Source organism: Peromyscus californicus, unplaced genomic scaffold, assembly GCF_007827085.1.
Source record: "Peromyscus californicus insignis strain IS unplaced genomic scaffold, ASM782708v3 Scaffold_4__1_contigs__length_199733344, whole genome shotgun sequence".
NCBI classification, from domain to species: Eukaryota; Metazoa; Chordata; class Mammalia; order Rodentia; family Cricetidae; genus Peromyscus; species Peromyscus californicus.
This window is the reverse complement of record NW_026294562.1, coordinates 18,082,069-18,100,614: the sequence shown is the minus strand read 5'-3', so window position 1 is coordinate 18,100,614 and position 18,546 is coordinate 18,082,069. Positions and strand designations below refer to the sequence as shown.

General features: G+C 47.2%; 1 protein-coding gene across 1 annotated transcript; it reads left to right on the top strand.

The window, feature by feature from the left end:
- Positions 1–314: 314 nt before the first annotated feature.
- Positions 315–11,555, top strand: LOC128094241 (acyl-CoA desaturase 3). Its single transcript, XM_052712456.1, has 5 exons — positions 315–597; positions 4,322–4,452; positions 5,891–6,096; positions 7,947–8,179; positions 11,315–11,555. The coding sequence occupies exons 1-5, from the start codon at positions 315–317 to the stop codon at positions 11,512–11,514; spliced, it is 1,053 nt and encodes a 350-aa protein (XP_052568416.1). The 3' UTR covers positions 11,515–11,555.
- The last annotated feature ends 6,991 nt before the right edge of the window (positions 11,556–18,546 follow it).

Genomic DNA, 18,546 nt, shown 5'->3' with positions numbered 1-18,546 from the left:
TTTCCCAATTTTTGTTTCCCAAGCTTTAAAGGATAATCAGGCCCTGCCTGAACCTCTGTGTGTACATGTAGGGCTTTCTTTGGCTTGCCAGTGATATAAGAGGTTCATTCTCCTCTCCTACTGCCCCTCCACCTGTTGGTTTGACAACAACCAATCTGCACACTTTCTGCAGACCTCTTCTTCCATCAGCCCTTAGTTAAACCAGACCCTGGGATGAGGGCTGGACCTCTAATGCACCCTTCTGCCCACCGCATGCCAGAGGGAAGTGCCTACTGCCGTCTGCTCTCCTAACTCTCCACTCCCTATCCCTGTAGATGACCTCTTCCTACACAGCCACCACCACCATCACAGCACCTCCCTCTGGAGTCACGCAGAAAGGAAGAGAGAAGTTAAAGACGATGCCCCTCTACCTGGAAGAAGATATCCGTCCTGAAATGAAAGAAGACATACATGACCCCAGCTACCACGATGAGGAGGGACCCCCGCCCAAGCTGGAGTACGTCTGGAGAAACATCATCCTCATGGCCCTGCTGCACTTGGGGGCCCTGTATGGGCTTGTGCTGGTTCTCTCCTGCAAGGTCTACACCTTGCTCTGGGGTAAGTACGTTTCTTCATTCTGGGCCAGTGTCTCAAGTTTCTCCCCTCCCTCTAAGGAAAGGGGTCTTGCAATGAGCAGTGGCCCCTCTGTGTCTAGCTTTCCCTATGTCTCTTTTGTTTTCTTTCTCTCTCTCTCTCTCTCTCTCTCTCTCTCTCTCTCTCTCTCTCTCTCTCTCTCTCTCTCTCTCTCTCTCTAATGGGACAGGTTCTCATGTAGCCCAGGCTGGCTGGCAACTCACTCCATAGCAGAGAATGACCTTAGGTCTCTGATTTTCTGGGTCTGCATCCCAAGTGCAGACATTACAGCGACCATCACCACGACTGTTTTGTTCGTTTGATTTTTCAGAATCTCACTCTGTCACCTAGGCTCTCCTGGAATTCTCTATGCAGTCCAGGCTGGCCTTGAACCCATGGTAATCCTCCCGCCTCATCCTGCTGGGATTATATCCTGAGCTACCACATCTGACAAAAGTAGCCTGGGGTGTTTCCTTGTTCTTTGTAAGCGCAGGACCCTGGGCATACTGGACAGGTACTCTACCCCTGTGTCCTATCCTTAACCCTTGGGGGTACTTTACATGACTGTTGGGAACCAAGCCCCGAAACCATGAGCAGGACTCACTGAGGGGTAGCACCTTGGCAATGAGGCAACCAGCCCCAACCAAATTTTCTGTGTGAATCCCTTGCTTGGCTGCCTGTCCCAGCCCTTCCTGCCACAGGAGAACCAGGCCGTCCCTGGGGGACATGGGGAAAGGTACCTTACCAACTCCATGAGCTAAATGTTGAGCTCAGTCAGGGGACACAAGAGATGCTGAACAGGAGGAGAAGTCATTGAGAAGGAAAGTACAAAAGAGGGTTGTTTATCCACACAACCATTTAGACCTAAGCCCCTGGCCGGACCAGGCTGGTTGTCCTGGAGCCGGATGATGCAGGCTCCCATAACAGCCATGTGTACAGTGAGTGGTTCTACCAGGTAGGTATTCCAGTGCAGCACATACCAGTCAACAAGATGTCCTTTGAATATTTACATTACAGAAATGTTTCGTGTTCTGTTCTCCCCCCAGCCTGCAGCTGCCCCTTTCTCCTGAAGTCACATCATGCCATGGGGCTAAGACTTCCTAACACCAGTTGTCTTTACCCTCTACCCATCCTTCCTGGGCAGGGACAGGCATGCCAGAGAATAGAGCCTTGAAGAAGGCTTTGGTCAACACAAGTCCCGACTCTGGGGACTCTGCAGACCCGGGGGCTGGTGAACCAGCCATTTTTCCCAGATACTCCTGGAAAGTTTGGGGGAACAGAGCCAGGTGTTAGAACTCTTTGACCCCCCCCCCCCCTCTCTCTCTCAGTATTGGTGTAGAAGAGCTGGTGTTATCCTTCTGTGCTGGGCCTCTTCCATCTTGTAGGTGGTTAGATTTGGGTCCTTAAGCATTATCTTGGGAAATCCACCTAATGCCCCAAGAAAATACAACTTAGGAAATCCCCTTTCTTGGGATCTCCATTTTTCTAGTTACCGACTAAGGCAATGACACATTATCGGAACCAGGAAGACTGGGGGTGAGAGGAGTCTTCAGGGTAGTTTGATTCCTGGCAAGCAAGCTCCCTCCCTCTCCAGCCTGGGTACTCTCCACAAGCCTCATTCAGTTCAGTCCCAGGTTTGACCAAACTGCCTGTTCTTGGCTGGCATTGGTTGCTACTTCAGGAAAAAGATACCATCCAAAGCCAAGACTGTGGTCATTGACTTTTTGGTACCCTTCCCTTTGGTGTGTGCCAAGATTCTGGAGAGGAAATTTGGCACATGGAACCTGCATGGTAAATTGTTTTACTCTTGTCCCCGGGCTCTGGTCGGTAGCTTAGCTCACAGAACGGCAGTTGTGAAATGTGGGTTAGCAGAACTCTTCAGGAACAAGAAGGACTGAAGTCTCAGCTGGAACTGTCTTCCTTCGGTTTTTAGAGGCTTTTGTTGTTTCACCCCAAAGGAAAATGAATAATTAGCAACTGACTGTATTTGCGCCATTTTCCTGCCTCGGGGACTTTAAAAGCTTTTCTCTCCTTTTAGAACCACTCAGTAGAGACCTCTGCACTATGGCCTCTCTGACGATACTGAGAGCCAAAGTACAAAACCTTCCCAACCCTCCCCTAAGGGGAGAGCAGTTTCACCACCCGTGTGGACACTCACAATCCTTCCTGGGGACAGGGAAGGGATCTATGTGACCTGCTATTGGCAGAATAAAAACATGACTCAGTGTGTGGGGATTCCCGCTGTTAAGACAGCATTGTCTGTGGAGTCAAGATACCTGGGCAACCTGCAGCATGAAGCAAATTTGGACACTGTTGGTCCTTCTGCTCTGCCCAAAGCCCTTTCCTCCTGTGATTTCAGGGCTCACCCTCCCCTGGTTTCTCTCTACATGCACAGCCAGATCCCCTTTATGGGAAGATCTCAGCCACCGCACAGCCAGAGGCTGGAGATCTTCTGGGGCCTAACATCCCAGTTCAGAAGAATATGGCCAGCACTTTCCTGAGGACAGATGCTGTCTCTGTGGTTGTCCTTGGGATCCCATGGAAGGAACAGGATGGGACACAGAAGGCAGAAGAGTATAGGAGAGGGACCACTTAGGAAATGATTGCCTCTTGACGCAGGACACATGGCAGTTTGTACAATGTTTGGTGTCCCCAGTCTTGGCTAAGTTCTGAAGCCCCTGAGGTTCCATGGTTTCCACGTGTTCCCTTGGGTATCTTACACTGCTTCTAACAAGGCCTCAGCTCCATGGCTGTTGCTACAATCAGAGGAACATCTGGGTATACCCAGTGACCTCTCCTCATTAAAGAGTACCTACATGGTACCTCCTGATCTTATAGGTTCTAAGTTAGGGTGCCGTGTTACTAAAATGTACGATATGGCTGGAACTGGACCAGATTCTTGGTAGAAGACCTAGTTTCAAACCGTGGGTCCACTTTTACCAGTGCTGTGGCTCCGGATTAACACTTAGCTTTTCACTTCATCTACATACTCACCCCAAGAGTCATCTCTGATGACAAGGAGTATCCAGGTACAGAACCCTTCCAGCCCTGCTCTTGAGGCTACGGCTGCCATCCATGTCTTCACGTCACCTCCCACGTGGTATTACTAGACTCCAACCCATTAGGATATGCAGTGACTATGATAATGATAACAATCAGGAAAGCTTGAGCCTCCATGAAAATGTGACTGTGTGCAGGGCTGACTCGCCCTGAGACCCTCGACAGTGTGAAAGCTGCAGTCACAACAGGTGAACAGCTCTATGTCCCATGAGTCTCCTCTTCAACCGAGGAGTCCTTCTATTGAGCTCTGACTGCTGTTTTCCAAACATTCTTGATTATGGGTATTTAGGTCTGGAAGAGTAGATGACTTTGAACCCCTTGGAGAAATGATCTGAAGGTCAAAGTGCATAGGACCTGGAAACACGTTCCTATGGTCTGACAGTGAAAGCTAGACAGTGTTGGCGACTTGCCTTCTTTCCACATCCTGCCTTTCTGCTCACTTGGTGCCTGGGTCTTCTTGACTCACATCCGTTCCTAGGGGGAGTGGTTTGAGGTGATGATGATTTTTTGAGGTGGTGAACGCTATGATGTCTCGGAGACTTTCTCCTTCAAACCCAGAGAAGCATACTCTGGTATCAGGGGAGTGTTCCGACATGCTTCTCCCGGCTGCACACTTACCAGTCAGCTGACTCCTCTGCTGTCCCAGCAGTATTTGTCTGCTTTGTGATCAGCATTGAGGGCATCGGAGCCGGAGCTCATCGCCTGTGGAGCCACCGAACTTACAAGGCGCGCCTGCCGCTGCGGCTCTTCCTCATCATTGCCAACACCATGGCTTTCCAGGTGAGAAGCTGCCGATGCTCATTTTTGTCTCTACTCTATGGGTGAGCCAGGGCAGACTGGAGGACATGAGCACCCAGAGAGGCAGTCTTTGGTGGGCCTCTCAAGTGCGTGCTTGCTACAGAGCCCCCCACAACATGGGTCGCCTCCGAGTCACTGGGAAGGGGAACAGGAAGTGAGCAGAACAGGTTCTCTAGCATAACTTTTATTTTTACCTCAAGTTCCCTGGGTTATCACATAGTGTGGGTGCTGTGGTCCTTTGTTATAAAGGACCATGGAACATCATCAAGACACTGATGAAGGTTTCCTAAACACTCAGCTAACAAGAAAATCATGCTTTGCTCTGACTGTCTTAGGACCCTACTATAATGGGGTTGGAGTGGGATGTGTCACAGACTCAAGAACACGCTCATTTCAGACAATAAGAGCAAACATGTCTACAGTTCCATGTGCTGCCCACTGTGCCAGCGTTGGACACAGGTTAACTCTTTTAGTCTTCATGGCCACACCAGGAAGTAGGCCTTATTGTTCTATCCACTGAACAGATGAAGAAACTGAGTCACTGTGCCATTAAATAGGCTGACCTTGTTGCTCTGTCAAGGGCTAGCATGACGGACAGGTCAAGTTCTCAGGATGGTGTTTGCAATGGATAGAGTGTAGGAAATTAGGGAAGGGGGCCTCACCGAGCCATACGCTGCTGCTTATAGTGTGGGGCTTGACTTGGGTGATGAGGCAATCACATCAGAACATGGATTAGTTATTTTGCCTTGACAGTAGCTGAGGTTCTTATCACGTGTGTGCAATCACCTCTGCTCTGCTCGTTATTGTAGTGAAGGCTCCCAGTTTCTGCCTTTGGAGGACAAAGAGAAAGAAAGAAACGCTGACACGTTCTTAAAGGGATGGATAAAGTTTAGAAAAGCCCCTAGGTCTTTCCGAAATGTGTTCAGGTTCATCAGTTACACGTTAGTCTTGTTGGGTTGGGTGACATGCCCTTTGTGAAGATGCTGACATTTTTTGCGCCTTTACCAGAGAGCAGGACCTTGGCGCCCAGGGCCTTCTGCTTTATGCTCTCTCTGCCCCCAGATCAGACATCTCCAGGGGAACCCTGTCTCATGTCGCTTGTTTAAAGAGTCACTGTGTTCTCTGCTAATGAGACCCTCTGAGCACTCGGACTCGCCTCCTCTTTCCCACCACCACACAACCCTGGGAAGCAACACTGCTTTTCTTGAGCTCTGGACCCTTGACTTGCTTTCCCACATAAGCTTTGGGGACAAGTGTGCCGGAGAGTGTGCTCCCCCAGACCCCCTCCCTTACTAGTCAGAGTCCTGGGACTCTGAGAGTTAGACTGAGAGTTCCAGGCCCTGGCAGACACCTAGGCCCTTGCATTCCCCTGGGAGGGCATCTCTTCTCAGTACTGGGGTCCTCTTTCCTGTCCCTCCAGAATGATGTGTATGAATGGGCCCGAGATCACCGCGCCCACCACAAGTTCTCAGAAACACACGCCGACCCTCACAATTCCCGGCGTGGCTTTTTCTTCTCTCACGTGGGCTGGCTGCTTGTGCGCAAACACCCGGCTGTCAAAGAGAAGGGTGGAAAACTGGACATGTCTGACCTCAAAGCTGAGAAGCTGGTCATGTTCCAGAGGAGGTGAGTGAGAGGGTTAGAACTTCTCTTAGCACTTAGAATAGCTGAATGAATGTCTAGGTTTATATGATCAAAACCATCATTTCAGCCAAGTGTGAAGATAAATGCCTGTAATCCCAGCACTGGAGAGACAGAGGCAGACAGATCTCTGTGGATTCCAGATCAGCCAGTGCTACATAATGAGACTGTCTCAAAAAAGCAAAGATACTCTGGGGACTGAAGAGGTAGCTCAGCAGTTAAGAGTACTTCCCATTCTTCCAGAGGACCCTAGTTCAGTTCCCAGCACTCATGTTGGGCGGCTTACTCCTATAACTCCAGATCCAAAGAATCTGACACCCAGTTCTGGCCTTCACAGACACACGTGCACATGTGGCATATATTCACACAGACATACACACATATACATAAATAAAAAATAATTTAAAAAAAAGTCCATCGGCCAAATGTGGTGGCACACGTCTTTAGTTCTAGTACTCTGGAGGCAGAAGCAAGTGGATCTCTGTGAGTTTGAAGCCAGCGTGGTCTACATAGTGAGTTCCAGGACAGCCAGGGCTACATAGTGAGACCCTGTTTCAAAAAATAAAAAAAATAAAAACAAACAATTCATTTCAAATCCCAGTTTTTAATGGCTGGATGTCCACAGTCATGGAGTGTTACTCTGTTCCTTTCTTTCTGAACTATTTTTTAAACCAATTAAATGCAACAAATATTCACTGATCTAGGAGAGCCACAGACACAATGAATTCAACTGAGCCCTTTTGTTCCTGGAGATTATAGCCTATAGGGTGAGGAATAATAATACACTCACCAAGTTACCATGAAGCAAGGCAAAATACTGTCTGTACTGTGATAGGCGAGAAAAGGCCAGAGATGGCTCCGGGAGAACAAGAAGGGTTGAAGAAAATATAGCATCAGAAACAACAGAAAGATAGTGTCCTGCATGTTTATGTACAGACAGAAAGTATGAAAATGAACTAAAGCCTGATACATGATCCAGAAATATAGTCTGTTTCCTTGACCTACAAAATATGACAGGAAAAAAAGATGACAGACTGATGTCATCCTGAGCATCTTACACACAGATGGGATTAACGCAGTTGGCCATGAGGAGCTTGTTTCTCCAACAGCATGTGGCACAATCAGAGCTGTGCTTTGAAGGTCAGGTCAGGGGAGGTCAGGTGAAGAAAACGTTGAGCCTGAGCAGTGAGGAAAGCATGTAAGTTAGACCGTAGAGAAGGTTCAGAACAGGGAAGCAGCGAAAGATGGGAAAGCTGGATGCAGGCCATGCCCGTGACTGGGAAGGTGAGGACCTGACTGCTGAGGGGACATCAATCAATCCTCTCTGGAAATCAGTGGTTCTAGGACAAGGCCTCTAGAGGGACAGAAGCTGCAGGTGGTCAAGGACATTCATTATGCTTCCTGGAGCTTTTGCAGAGGGAAGACCTTGAGGGAGGAGGTTAGCAGGAAATGGAGAAATGTCCAAGACCCTGATAGGAGAGACAGGGGAGCTCTGGGCCAGATGGAAAACACCCAGGCATCCTCACAGGCTGAGGATGTGGTTTGGTCCCGATCTGTTGGGTAACTGGCCTCATCCCTCTATGAATAAGAACAATGGAGACCTTTTTCTGTTGGCAACTGGTGGGATTAGTTTAGGACAATCTCAGCTCAACAAAGACTTATCTTGAAAGTGATAATAACACTCTGCATTGAAAAGATTTTCCACCCCCCTTCTTTCTGGATGGGGCTCCCACCCCACTCCTGCACTCATGGTGTATGAGGAAAGACAACAGGCCCTCCCACTGAGAAGAGCCAATCCTCTCCCCACAGACTCAGTGTGTGATCTCTCCACATAGGTACTACAAGCCTGGCATCCTGCTCATGTGCTTCATCCTGCCCACACTGGTGCCCTGGTATTTCTGGGGAGAGACTTTTCAACACAGCCTTTATGTTGCCACTTTACTGAGATATGCCTTGGTGCTCAATGCCACCTGGCTGGTGAACAGTGCCGCCCACCTCTATGGCTTTCGCCCTTATGACAAGAACATTGACCCAAGAGAGAATGCCTTGGTTTCCCTAGGATCTCTGGGTAAGTCAGCAGTCTATGGCATTATCGAATTCAGTGGTCTCTTTTAGGTTTCAAACCTGGGACAAATGGCTGAGGTGCCTATTTAACATTTCAGAGCAGACCTGGCCACCAGGTCTTAGTCCTTACTTGTTACAGGGCCCTCCTGGCTAACACACCCTGCCCCCTGCCCTGAAACTTCCCAGCCTGGGGGGGGGGGGGGTTGCTGGCCTGCTCTCCCCTATATAATCTAATCATTTTGGTTACCTGCTCTCTTTGCACCTTTGGGCCTCCTGGCTGCTGTACCTGGTTCCCACCTCTGCCCTCTCCCTTCCCCTCCCCCTTCTCCTCACATGGCACAGCTCAGTCTGGTCATGTCCACTCAGGACTCTTCCAGATGACCCTGCCTCTGGCTATGCTCTCCCACATATCTCCAATGGGCCTCCTCCTCCACACACCTAGGAGCAGCCACATTCTTTTCCTTTGCTATTTCTTCTTGCCATCCAGTCTCCTCACTTGGTGAGCTGTGAGGCAGATGGGAGTCATCTGTTTTTATAGGCACTTTGTGTCTCACATCTCCCACTGTAAAACTAGGGGTTGTGGTAGTGGGCAAAACATGACAGGCAGGCAACACGTTTTATGTTGAAAACGGAAAGGATAAAAAATACTGCCTTTGATTGGAAGGTCAAAAAACAAACAAAAAAACCTCCCAGTGATCCTGGTTACGTGTGCCTTTCTCCAGTCATCTGTGATTCATTTCTCTGGGCCAATCCTGCTAGGGTCAGGAGACTTGTGACTGTAACAGCAGTATCAATGGAGAGCACAGTAAGCCTAGTGTGTCCTGACTAGCCAAGCTATAAAAAGAAAAGGGAAATCATGACTTTGTTCAATGGACTTAAAAGTGTGCCTTCTCAGAGTACTGCCTCACCTCCCCAATGTGTTTCACACACACACACACACCCCACCGTGTGTTCTTCCATTCACCAATGTTTAGGTGACTCTTACTTACTGAAGCTATACCCTACAATTCCTAGACTGCCATAGAAACGGAGTCACGTGGGCTGAGATGTGTTCTGTAAATGAAGTTAAATGAACTTGCCCAATGCAGTCTCTTCCCGACTTGGCTGCTGGAGGTGGCAGCCAGCAACTCTTCTTGTCCTGTCTCTCCACAGCTTTTCTTCCTTCCTCACTTCATCTTGTTTTCCTGTTTCCTGCCACTCTAATCTCAACTTCCTCTTCCTCTCCTCTCCCCCCTCTTCCCTTTTGCTTTATCCCGACCCCCCTGAAGTACGAGGGACTACCCTTACAGCCTTGTGGAGATGCCCCGTCACTGAACTACGTCCCCAAGCCCTCTTTACACTACTCTACATTGTGGGTCAAGAGTTCACTACTCAGTCTAGGCTGGCCTTGCACTCACTCTGCAGCTCAGGCTGACCGTGAATTTCTACTAATAAGCTATTTGCCCAGCTCTTTTCTTGTTTTTATCTTGGAAACAGTCTTTCTAATTTGTCCCGGCCAGACTTGAACTTTCTATCTCCTGGTTCAGCCTCTAGGTAGCTGGAATCACAGCCAGTACCAAGGAACAATGTACAAATCCAGACCCCAGAGTCAAGGGCTTTACCTGTTTTGTTATATTTCGTGATAAATGTTTCTATGTTTTTGTCCCTTCTATAAAATTTAGCACTTTATATGTTGATGTTGTCTAATATTCATTCCCACATATTTTTTGTCTATGTACATAGAAATTATAAAAGGAAGTAAGATTTTAATTTTGTTTTGTTTTTTGTTTTTCAAGACAGGGTTTCTCTGTGTAGCCTTGCTGTCCTGAAACTTGCTCTGTAGAATAGGCTGTCCTTGTACTCATAGAGATCTGCCTCTGCTTCCCGAGTGCTGGGATTAAAAGCATGTGCCACCACTGCCCAATGATTCTTATACTTCTTGAAGTCACAGTTTATATTTCTTGTAAAATATTTGTGCAAACATTCAGTTAAATACTCAGTGTTGTACAAATAGCACATTTTCATCCAAATCAGGAATTTTAGAAAAGTCAGGTTCTCTAGAGTAATAGGGCTTGTAGAATGAATATATATTAGAATGACTTATAGGCTGTGGTCCAGCTAGTCCAACAATGGCTGCCTACGAACAGAAGGGCCAAGAATCCGGAAGTTGCTCTGTCCAGAGGCCGGATGTCTCAGCTGGTTTTCCTTATAGCCAGAATCCAGAAGATGAAGGCCAGTAAAGGGATAGACTTGCTAGCGAGGGAGGTGAAAGCAAGCAGCAAGGTAGCTAACGAGAGAGCAATTGCTCTCTTATTCCATCCCTGTCGCAGTTCGACTGTCCTGTTCCCTCATGTTCTCATCCCCCACCCCCTACCCTCCATTGTACACCCTCATCCCCAGTTAACTCATGGAGATCTCATCTATTTCCCCTTCCCAGAGCAACCCATGTGTCCCTCTTAGGGTCCTCCTTGTTTCCTAGCTTCTCTGGAGCTGTGGGTTGTAGTCTGGTTATCCTTTGCTTTACATCTAGTATCCACTATAAAAGTAACTGTCATTCAAAAAAAACATAAGTTTCAGAAAAAATTAAATAGCAGATGATACAAGAAATTTATTAAAGGAGTTCTATTTTATGAGCATCCCCCTGCACCAGGGTCAAAGCTCTAGGAGTAGCACCAGCAGCTACTGTGAACCAGCAATGGCTGAGAGAAGTCCCTCCTCAGCCGGGCCCCAGCTCCTCTGACTTTTGGCTATCCTTGCCTCTTGTAGCTGTCTACACTTACAGAGCACACCAGTCCCATGGGGAAAGGTGTGTTTGCTTTCTTACCTTTGTAAGAAACACAGACACTGATACATACCGAGTCCAGGAGCCCACAGAGTCTCAGAGCATATTGACATTCTAGCATTTTCCAATGTAAAATATTCCCCCAGAATAATCAGATTCTTCTCCTGTTGGCCTTGGAGACACATTTCTTCCACAGTGCTTTCAAATATTAAGGGCAACCAGGGCTTCTCAACTCATTGTTTCAGAGTAGAAGGCAGTGGGTTAACCATTCACCAAATAACAACCAAGTATTCTGTTATCCACTGGGTTAGAGGTGTGCTAAGAGCAGGAAGCAGCCATCACCGAGCCCCCTAACTGCTCTCCACGCTTCTGTTCCAGGCGAGGGCTTCCACAACTACCACCACGCCTTCCCCTACGACTACTCTGCCAGTGAGTACCGCTGGCACATCAACTTCACCACATTCTTCATCGACTGCATGGCTGCCCTGGGCCTGGCTTATGACCGGAAGAGAGTGTCTAAGGCTGCTGTCTTGGCCAGGATCAAAAGAACTGGAGATGGGAACTGCAAGAGTGGCTGAGTTTGGGGTTGTCTTTGTTTCTATTCCCAAAGCCAGCTGGGCAGAGGTTTAATAATGTTATTCAAATACTGAAAAATACCATCAATGTTCTAAAGAGTCTCGTTTCAAGACATTTTTCTTGTAAAATAATTCAAATATTAAAAGGCAAAAACTCTTTTATGACGTAAGCAGATACTTTTCCGTCTTAGTCTTCTGTTCCCGGGGCTTTTTCATTGCTTACTCCTTCTCACCTCCTTATTTCATTGCCTTCCAGGGAAGTGCAGGTGAGCAGTAGGTTAGAAGAGACCTTTGAAAGCTCAGCAAATGTCTTAAATTAAAGGACTCCACAGGTAGCATTCTTACTTTGATCTCTCTTGAGCTTCAAGGTAGATGTCTCAAGCTAAAACTCCAGCCAGGTCCTCCTGGACATTGTCTGTTAACTACCATCAGGCCATGGGAAAGATGAAAACAAACAAAAAAATGCGCGCACGCGCACTTGCATTTTGTTAAACTGTCAGGGGAGAGAGTCAGCAGGCTGGCTATGATCCTTAAGTGGGAATGGTGTTCCATGGAAGAAGTATGAGGTTCTTTCTGTGACTGGACCCAGCTGCTTCCCAAGCAGACATGGAGCCCCTCCACACAGCATCCTTCCTTTCTGTCCTGAGTCCCAGAGCTTGGCAAGGCAATTTTTCCCATTTCAAGACAGAGATGGAGAGGTTGAGGGATGGTGTTGGTAGGCAGCAGCTCATAAATAACTTTCTGAGGAAAAGCTGTTTGGATTGAAGACTTTCTGAGTGGGTGACTCCATGTCCTTCTGAAACAGTCTCCAAGCTGGGTCTCTTTAGTAGTCCAAGTTGCTGCTTAGATTGATAAAATCCAGGCATCCCTCCACAGCATTTTGTTCCTTGCTTCATTCCTTCCTGTTAAATTTTATGTTCATGACTAACCTAGGTCAGTGAATATTTGTTGCATATAATTAGTTTAATGAAACAGCTAGAAGATGCTAAGCAGGCTGCTGGGAGCGGGGGGGATATCCATCAACAGTCTTCCTCAACTGTGGACCCTGTATTCAACAAAATGACTGGCCAGGCAATGTGCTCACCAGTACAATAGCAGCGAGTCTGTTGGGGGTAAACCAACTGTTTCCTGTGTAGATTTGAGACCCACTCATTGGAAGGGAATTTACCATCAAAAAGCCTGTGGTTGGGGTCCAGAGAAATGGTTCAGCAGGCAAAAGGTCTTGCTGTGAAAGCTTGATGAGCTAAGGTCAATTCCAGAGACCATGTAAAAAGCTGAACATAGTAAGTTTCTGTAATTCCAGAACTCCTAGAGAGAGATGGGAGGGAGACACAGAAAGGGGAATTCCCTAGAAGCTTGCCAGCCAGCTAGCTGGGAATAGCTTGGCGAGAAAGACCCTGCCTCAAAAACAAGGTGGAAGAACTGGCTTCCAAAAGTTGTCCTGTGACCTACATGTGCACCCCACACATACACATATCACACACACACAAATAATATAGTAGTTTTTTAATTAATTTTTTAAAGCCTGTAGCTGCTGTGGAGTTGATAGGCTCTTGCAGGCCGCAAGAATATATTTTAGAGATTCAGCTTGAAAGGACCAAGCAGATGCCATAACAGGCTACTCAGTCTTCTCTCAGAGATCAGGCCTCAATTTCAGTTTGCTGAGACTTGAGCAAACAGTTTCTGGGAAGGCCATGAACAAAAGACATAGTCCTTGCAGTAGCTCCCTTTCTGCATGTACTCTGAATGCTCAAAGTTCAGCCAGATGTTTACTGTCTGGGACCCCTCACCAACTTAGAGTTATGTGCATGAGTCAAGGACAGAGCCTAGACCACTGAGCCAGCCCCCACAGTCAGTATGTGCTAGGCCAGCCAGCCCCCATGGCAGCTCAAGGACAAAGCCTGGGACTTGTGCCAGACTGCCCCAAAAATGATAATTGTAACCCCCAACCAGTAAATTCAAAGGTTACATACCATCACCCAATTAAAAGAGAACAGAGATCTTCAAAAATAAAAATAAACCAATCCGAGTTATACCTGTGCAAAATCCCCAACCCCCCCAACCTCCCTGAAGGGCTTGCGATTTTTGCCTTTAAAAAGCTAGCCTCACGAAGAAAGAGCAACTCCTCCCTGCCTCACTGTATTGGGTGTAGGAACGAGTTCCCTGTCTAGACTTGTATCTAGAATAAACCTTGCTGTTGCATTCTGGACATCCACGGTCTTTGGTGGTCTCTTTGGGGTTGTGATCTGGGCATAACAAGCTGTGTATTAAAGCTATACTTTGGGTATTCAATAATAGGTCTTAGTAAGGAAGCTACTAGTACTGTTTTCCTAAATGGACATAATGTGTCCATCAAATTACCTTCTGAACAACTATGTTTTTGCTCAGCTTTGGTCAGAGAAGGTTTTGTAGTGGTCAGCACTACCTTCAGAGACTCACAGTTGTCTGAGTACTGAGAATATGTGACTGAGTGCTCAGTCCTGAATGCAACATCCATACCAACTTTTCCAAAGTTCAGGGAATATCACAAAAGAAGCAGCAGAGTGTTAGAGCCCGAGAGAAGGGCTGTGATGGAATAGAACACTGCCTTCCAGGCAGGGCATGGCCTGTGTACTCTTAAACTTACCTGCAAAATATCTAAGATCAGGCCTGCCACCATCATGTCATGCCTAGTAGTGGGGCTCATGAGAGAGAGAGAGAGAATGATAGCTTTTCCTTCCTTCCTTCCTCCCTTCCTCCCTCCCTTCCTCCCTCCCTTCCTTTCTTCTTCCTTTCTTCCTTCCCTCCCTCCCTTCCTTCCTCAATCCCTCCCTCTCTCTCTCTTTCTTTCTTGGTGTAAACACTTCTGTAAACAAATCTGTTCCCGTGGTCATGTAAGTAATTCTAATGAAACCTGCTGACTATATAAAAATAAAAATTAAGTGAAAAGACATGAAAATAGAAGAGAGGACTGGAGAGATGGCGAATGTTAAGAGAGTGCTTGAGAACTCTGCCCTTCCAGAGGACCTAGGTGCCATTCTCAGCACCTGTATGGCAGCACATACTGTCTGTAACTTCAGTCCCAGGGGATCTGGTGCCCTCTTCTAGCCACTCTGGGTACTGCACAAACGTATATGAACATATATGCAAGCAAAGCACCATACATATACATACATATATAAATGTTTGTTTAAAGACATGAAGAGACTAGTTGGGAAGATATAGGAACTGAGTAAGAACAGGAGACAAAGAAGAGAAGGTAACACAGGCCACAGGAAGACACAGAAAGTCTGGCATAAGTGTCTTGGCAATGGCTAGATAGATCATCCAGTGGCTTTCTAAGTTATGTTCCTCAAAGGACATAATTTCCAACAAGGTTAAAGACCAAGTGATGCTTACATTTTTAAATGTGGTTTAAAAGTTAAAATTCCATGAGCTGGTTTATTTTCCTTATCTTTTGTTTATTTTCCTTATCTTTTATCTTCTTTCAAAAGAAGATTTTGAGAGTCTTCTTTTGTAGTTGAAACTGGAGGTTGGTTTCACGAGGCACACTGTTTTGATTTAGGGCCAAGATGGCAGTGCCAAGCCACAAGGTTACAAGCATTCTGGCCTGAAAGAAGCATGTATCTGTTGTTTTCGACATTGGTGTTTGAGAAAACACAGCATTGCCCCAGACGGTTCTGGCTGTATTAGCTGTGTTGAAGAGTCTTGACTCACAGTCAGTAGAAAAGGCAAAGCAGATCCCAGAATTAAAGCTTCTTTCCTTTCTGTGTTCCCATGATGTGACATGCTCTGCTCCACCATGCCTTCCCTGCTGGGATGGACCTCAGCCTCTAAAACCGGGGACCCCAATCAATCCTTCCTCCATCAAGGTGTCGCTAATAAAGTTCTTTGTTTGGTCATATCAGCACAGGAGTAGTTATTACAGAACCATTAATTTGTTTGTTTGTTGAGACAGGGTCTCACTATGTATCCCAGGCTGGTCTTGAACTCACAGAGACCCACTGTCTTTGCCTCCCCAGCTGAGTTTTAACAGACATTTGCTTCACTCTTTTCCAACAACAGTCCACCCTATTATGTCCTCAGCTCCACAAGGGCACCTTCCCCTGCTAGAAAGTCTCCTTGTGACTAGACAGTCAGTGCACAATGAAATGAAGACAATTCAGGGGTGTTTGGTTGGAACATGGTAAATGTCACATGAGTATGAGGTCACATGAGTTTAAGTCCAGTTTTGTGACCTATATTAACTTCCTATGATGCAGGCAAAGACTTATTTTGCTCACTGAATTTGGCGCAGGGGATTCCAATAATAATCACAAGGCACAAGAAATGGAGTGTGTGCCTTGGAGTTGTTGGAGACAAAAAGAACTTCCTCCTTGGGGCACTCAGCTCTGTCCCACCCTACTATCCCCCTACCCCCCCCCCCGCCCCCGCCCCAGGCTTCTGTATCCAAAGTATAAAGGAGCAGGTGGGCTGTGCTGATTCCTGGTAGGTCTGGGCCCACATGAGGACCTGCTCAAAAAACCCAAAGGGGTATTCATTCTGGGCCTCTTCTAGTAATATTTAGGATCAGGAAAAGGAAAGCGAGTTCTTTTATAATGCCAGCAGAGGGCGCAAGAATGCTCATAGCACCTCTTACTTTGTAGCAAATTCTATCTAGATGACCTAGAAGACATCCCCATACACAAGCTTTTTTCTTGGTATAACCATTTAAAATGATGTGGTTTTCCCCAACAAAGAATTAGCCATTTTAACATGGACAATTATACAGACTAGAATCACACTCCCACACCACACTAGTCCTGGTATGGCTTAGTTTTCAGGCAATCTACTGGTCTGGATACACTGGTAGGTACAGTCAGTGATCAGTTGATACTCAGGTCAGAAACATGCCCCGTTGGGCTCCGAGGAATTGTATCTTGGCAAGTTTCTTTCCTCCATCCTCCTTAAGACTTTGGTACAAGTTTTTACGGTAACTGTAAATCATTTAATTTTTAAAAATGAGGGGGCTGGAGAGAGGGTTCAGTGGTTAAGTGCACTGGCTGTTCTTCCAGACTTAAACATCCTTCCAGATTTAAAAATCATTTAATTTTTAAAAATGAGGGGGCTGGAGAGATGGTTCCGTGTTAAGTGCACTGGCTGTTCTTCAAGTCTCAGCATCCACATGGTGGCTCATAGCCATATACAGTAGGATCTGATGCCCTCTCTGGCATAAGGTTGTGCATGCAGATAGAGCACTCATATACATTAAATAAATAAATAAACCTTAAAAAATAAAAACAAAGTAAAAATGAGAAAAATTAAAGCGAATGATTCTGTGGTATTTTGTACACTCACACTGTTGTGGAGCCAACACACCTAGTTTCAAAACATTTCCCTCACTCCAAAGAGACACTACACCACCTCAACCCTTATTCTCCCCTCTCACCTCCCAAGCCCAGTCCCCACCCCTGGCAACAACCAATTGCTCTTTTTCTCTTGGTTTACTATTTTTCACAGAAATAGAATCTGGCTTTCTTCTTTCAGCATGATTTGTGCATCTGTTGACAGTGTAACACATCAGTACTTGATTCCTTTCCTTTTTCAATAGCATTCCATTGTCTGTGACTAGAACAATCTCTTTATCCATTTCCTCAGTGTGGCCTAAGCCAGACTAGCTGGCCTGAGAACTCCTGGGCATTCATCCGTCTCTCCCTCCCCCATCTCACTATAAGAGCCCTGTGATTACAGATGTGCACTACCACATCTGGCTTTCCCTGGGTTCCGGGATTTGAAGTTGGGACCTCAAGCCTGACTGGCAAGGACTTTATCCACGGAGCCACCTCCCCAGCACAGCTGGTTTTTTACCCTGGGGAGCAGTCTCCTTCCCCCAGTTAACTTATTTCACAGCTAAATTTGCATACATTCTAGCTTCCTCTCCTCGTTTTCTACAGACTGTGAGATGTACAGCCACAGTGGGATCAGGAAAGCAGATCTCCAGACTTTCGGTCAAACGGTAAACAGGTTCATCTTCCTTTCCCAACGTCTATTTCCTAATTCCGTGGAAACACAGGTGTATCCGTTTTTTCTCCTGGCCATTAATAAAACATCCGACAACGGCAACTTAAGGAAGGACGCCTTCCTTTTGGCTCCCGTGGGAAGAAGGCATTTCAGGGAGGTGCCCCAGCGCCCCCGGCAGGAGCATCAGGTGATACTGTGTCAGTAGTCAGGAAACGCTTGTGCACAGCTGCCTGCGACTTCCTTTTGCCTTTTTTAATTCAGCGTGTGTCAAGATGCTACCCCCATTCAGGGTAGCTCTCCCCCTCCTCAGTCAGCCCATTCAGACACACTCAAGAAGTATACCTCTTTGGTGAGTCTCAATCCAGTCTAGCTGACAATTAAAACTAATCACAATGAGAAAACTGAGGTGGCAAGTATTTTGGCTCTGTGTGCCTGGTAATACTACTATGAACAGTGTGCACAATTACTGGAGTACTTGCTTCCAACTGACTGGGGTAACAGGAGTGGGGCTGTGTGCTCTTGCGGTAATTCGTCCACCCTTCTCGGGTTACCAACCTGATTTCCACCCCCACCAGCAGTGTTTAAGCGCACCCCTGATTTTGACTCTGCATGATCGGAACTGTGCCGGGACGGGTCTCCAGACTCCTTACCCACGACGTACAGGCTAGGAGAAGTCGCCTAAGCCGTTTGCTGTTTAAGGCTGTTTACAAAAGATCCTCCAGAGTCACTAAGGCTCACTAGCCACATCCACTCGTAGATCTCCATAAACTTCTTTCCTAGAGACCTCCGCTCGGCCTCACACTGAACCCCACTTAACTCCTGCAAAGCTGGGGCCTGGGGCAGAAGGAAGCAGCTGTGCTCAAACGCTTCGATCTTGCTGGTGGCGGGTTGCTCTGGCACACAGAGCCCCGCCCCGCTCCCATGCCCTGTCGCCGCCCAGGCAGGCCAGCCCGTCCCGAACCTAACGCCGAAGGAGACAAAGGGAGAGGTGTGCGGCCCCTCCCGGGGTTACTCGCGGTCAGCGCCCGCCCCCCAAGGTTACTCGCGTTCACTCGG

What these genes read in the sequence shown, in the direction of transcription:
- LOC128094241 (XM_052712456.1), top strand. Translation starts at nt 315, where the DNA reads ATGACCTCTTCCTACACAGCCACCACCACCATCACAGCACCTCCCTCT. An exon ending in GGTCTACACCTTGCTCTGGG is followed by an intron (nt 598 to 4,321) that starts GTAAGTACGTTT and finishes CTGTCCCAGCAG; the next exon opens with TATTTGTCTGCTTTGTGATC. An exon ending in CCAACACCATGGCTTTCCAG is followed by an intron (nt 4,453 to 5,890) that starts GTGAGAAGCTGC and finishes CTGTCCCTCCAG; the next exon opens with AATGATGTGTATGAATGGGC.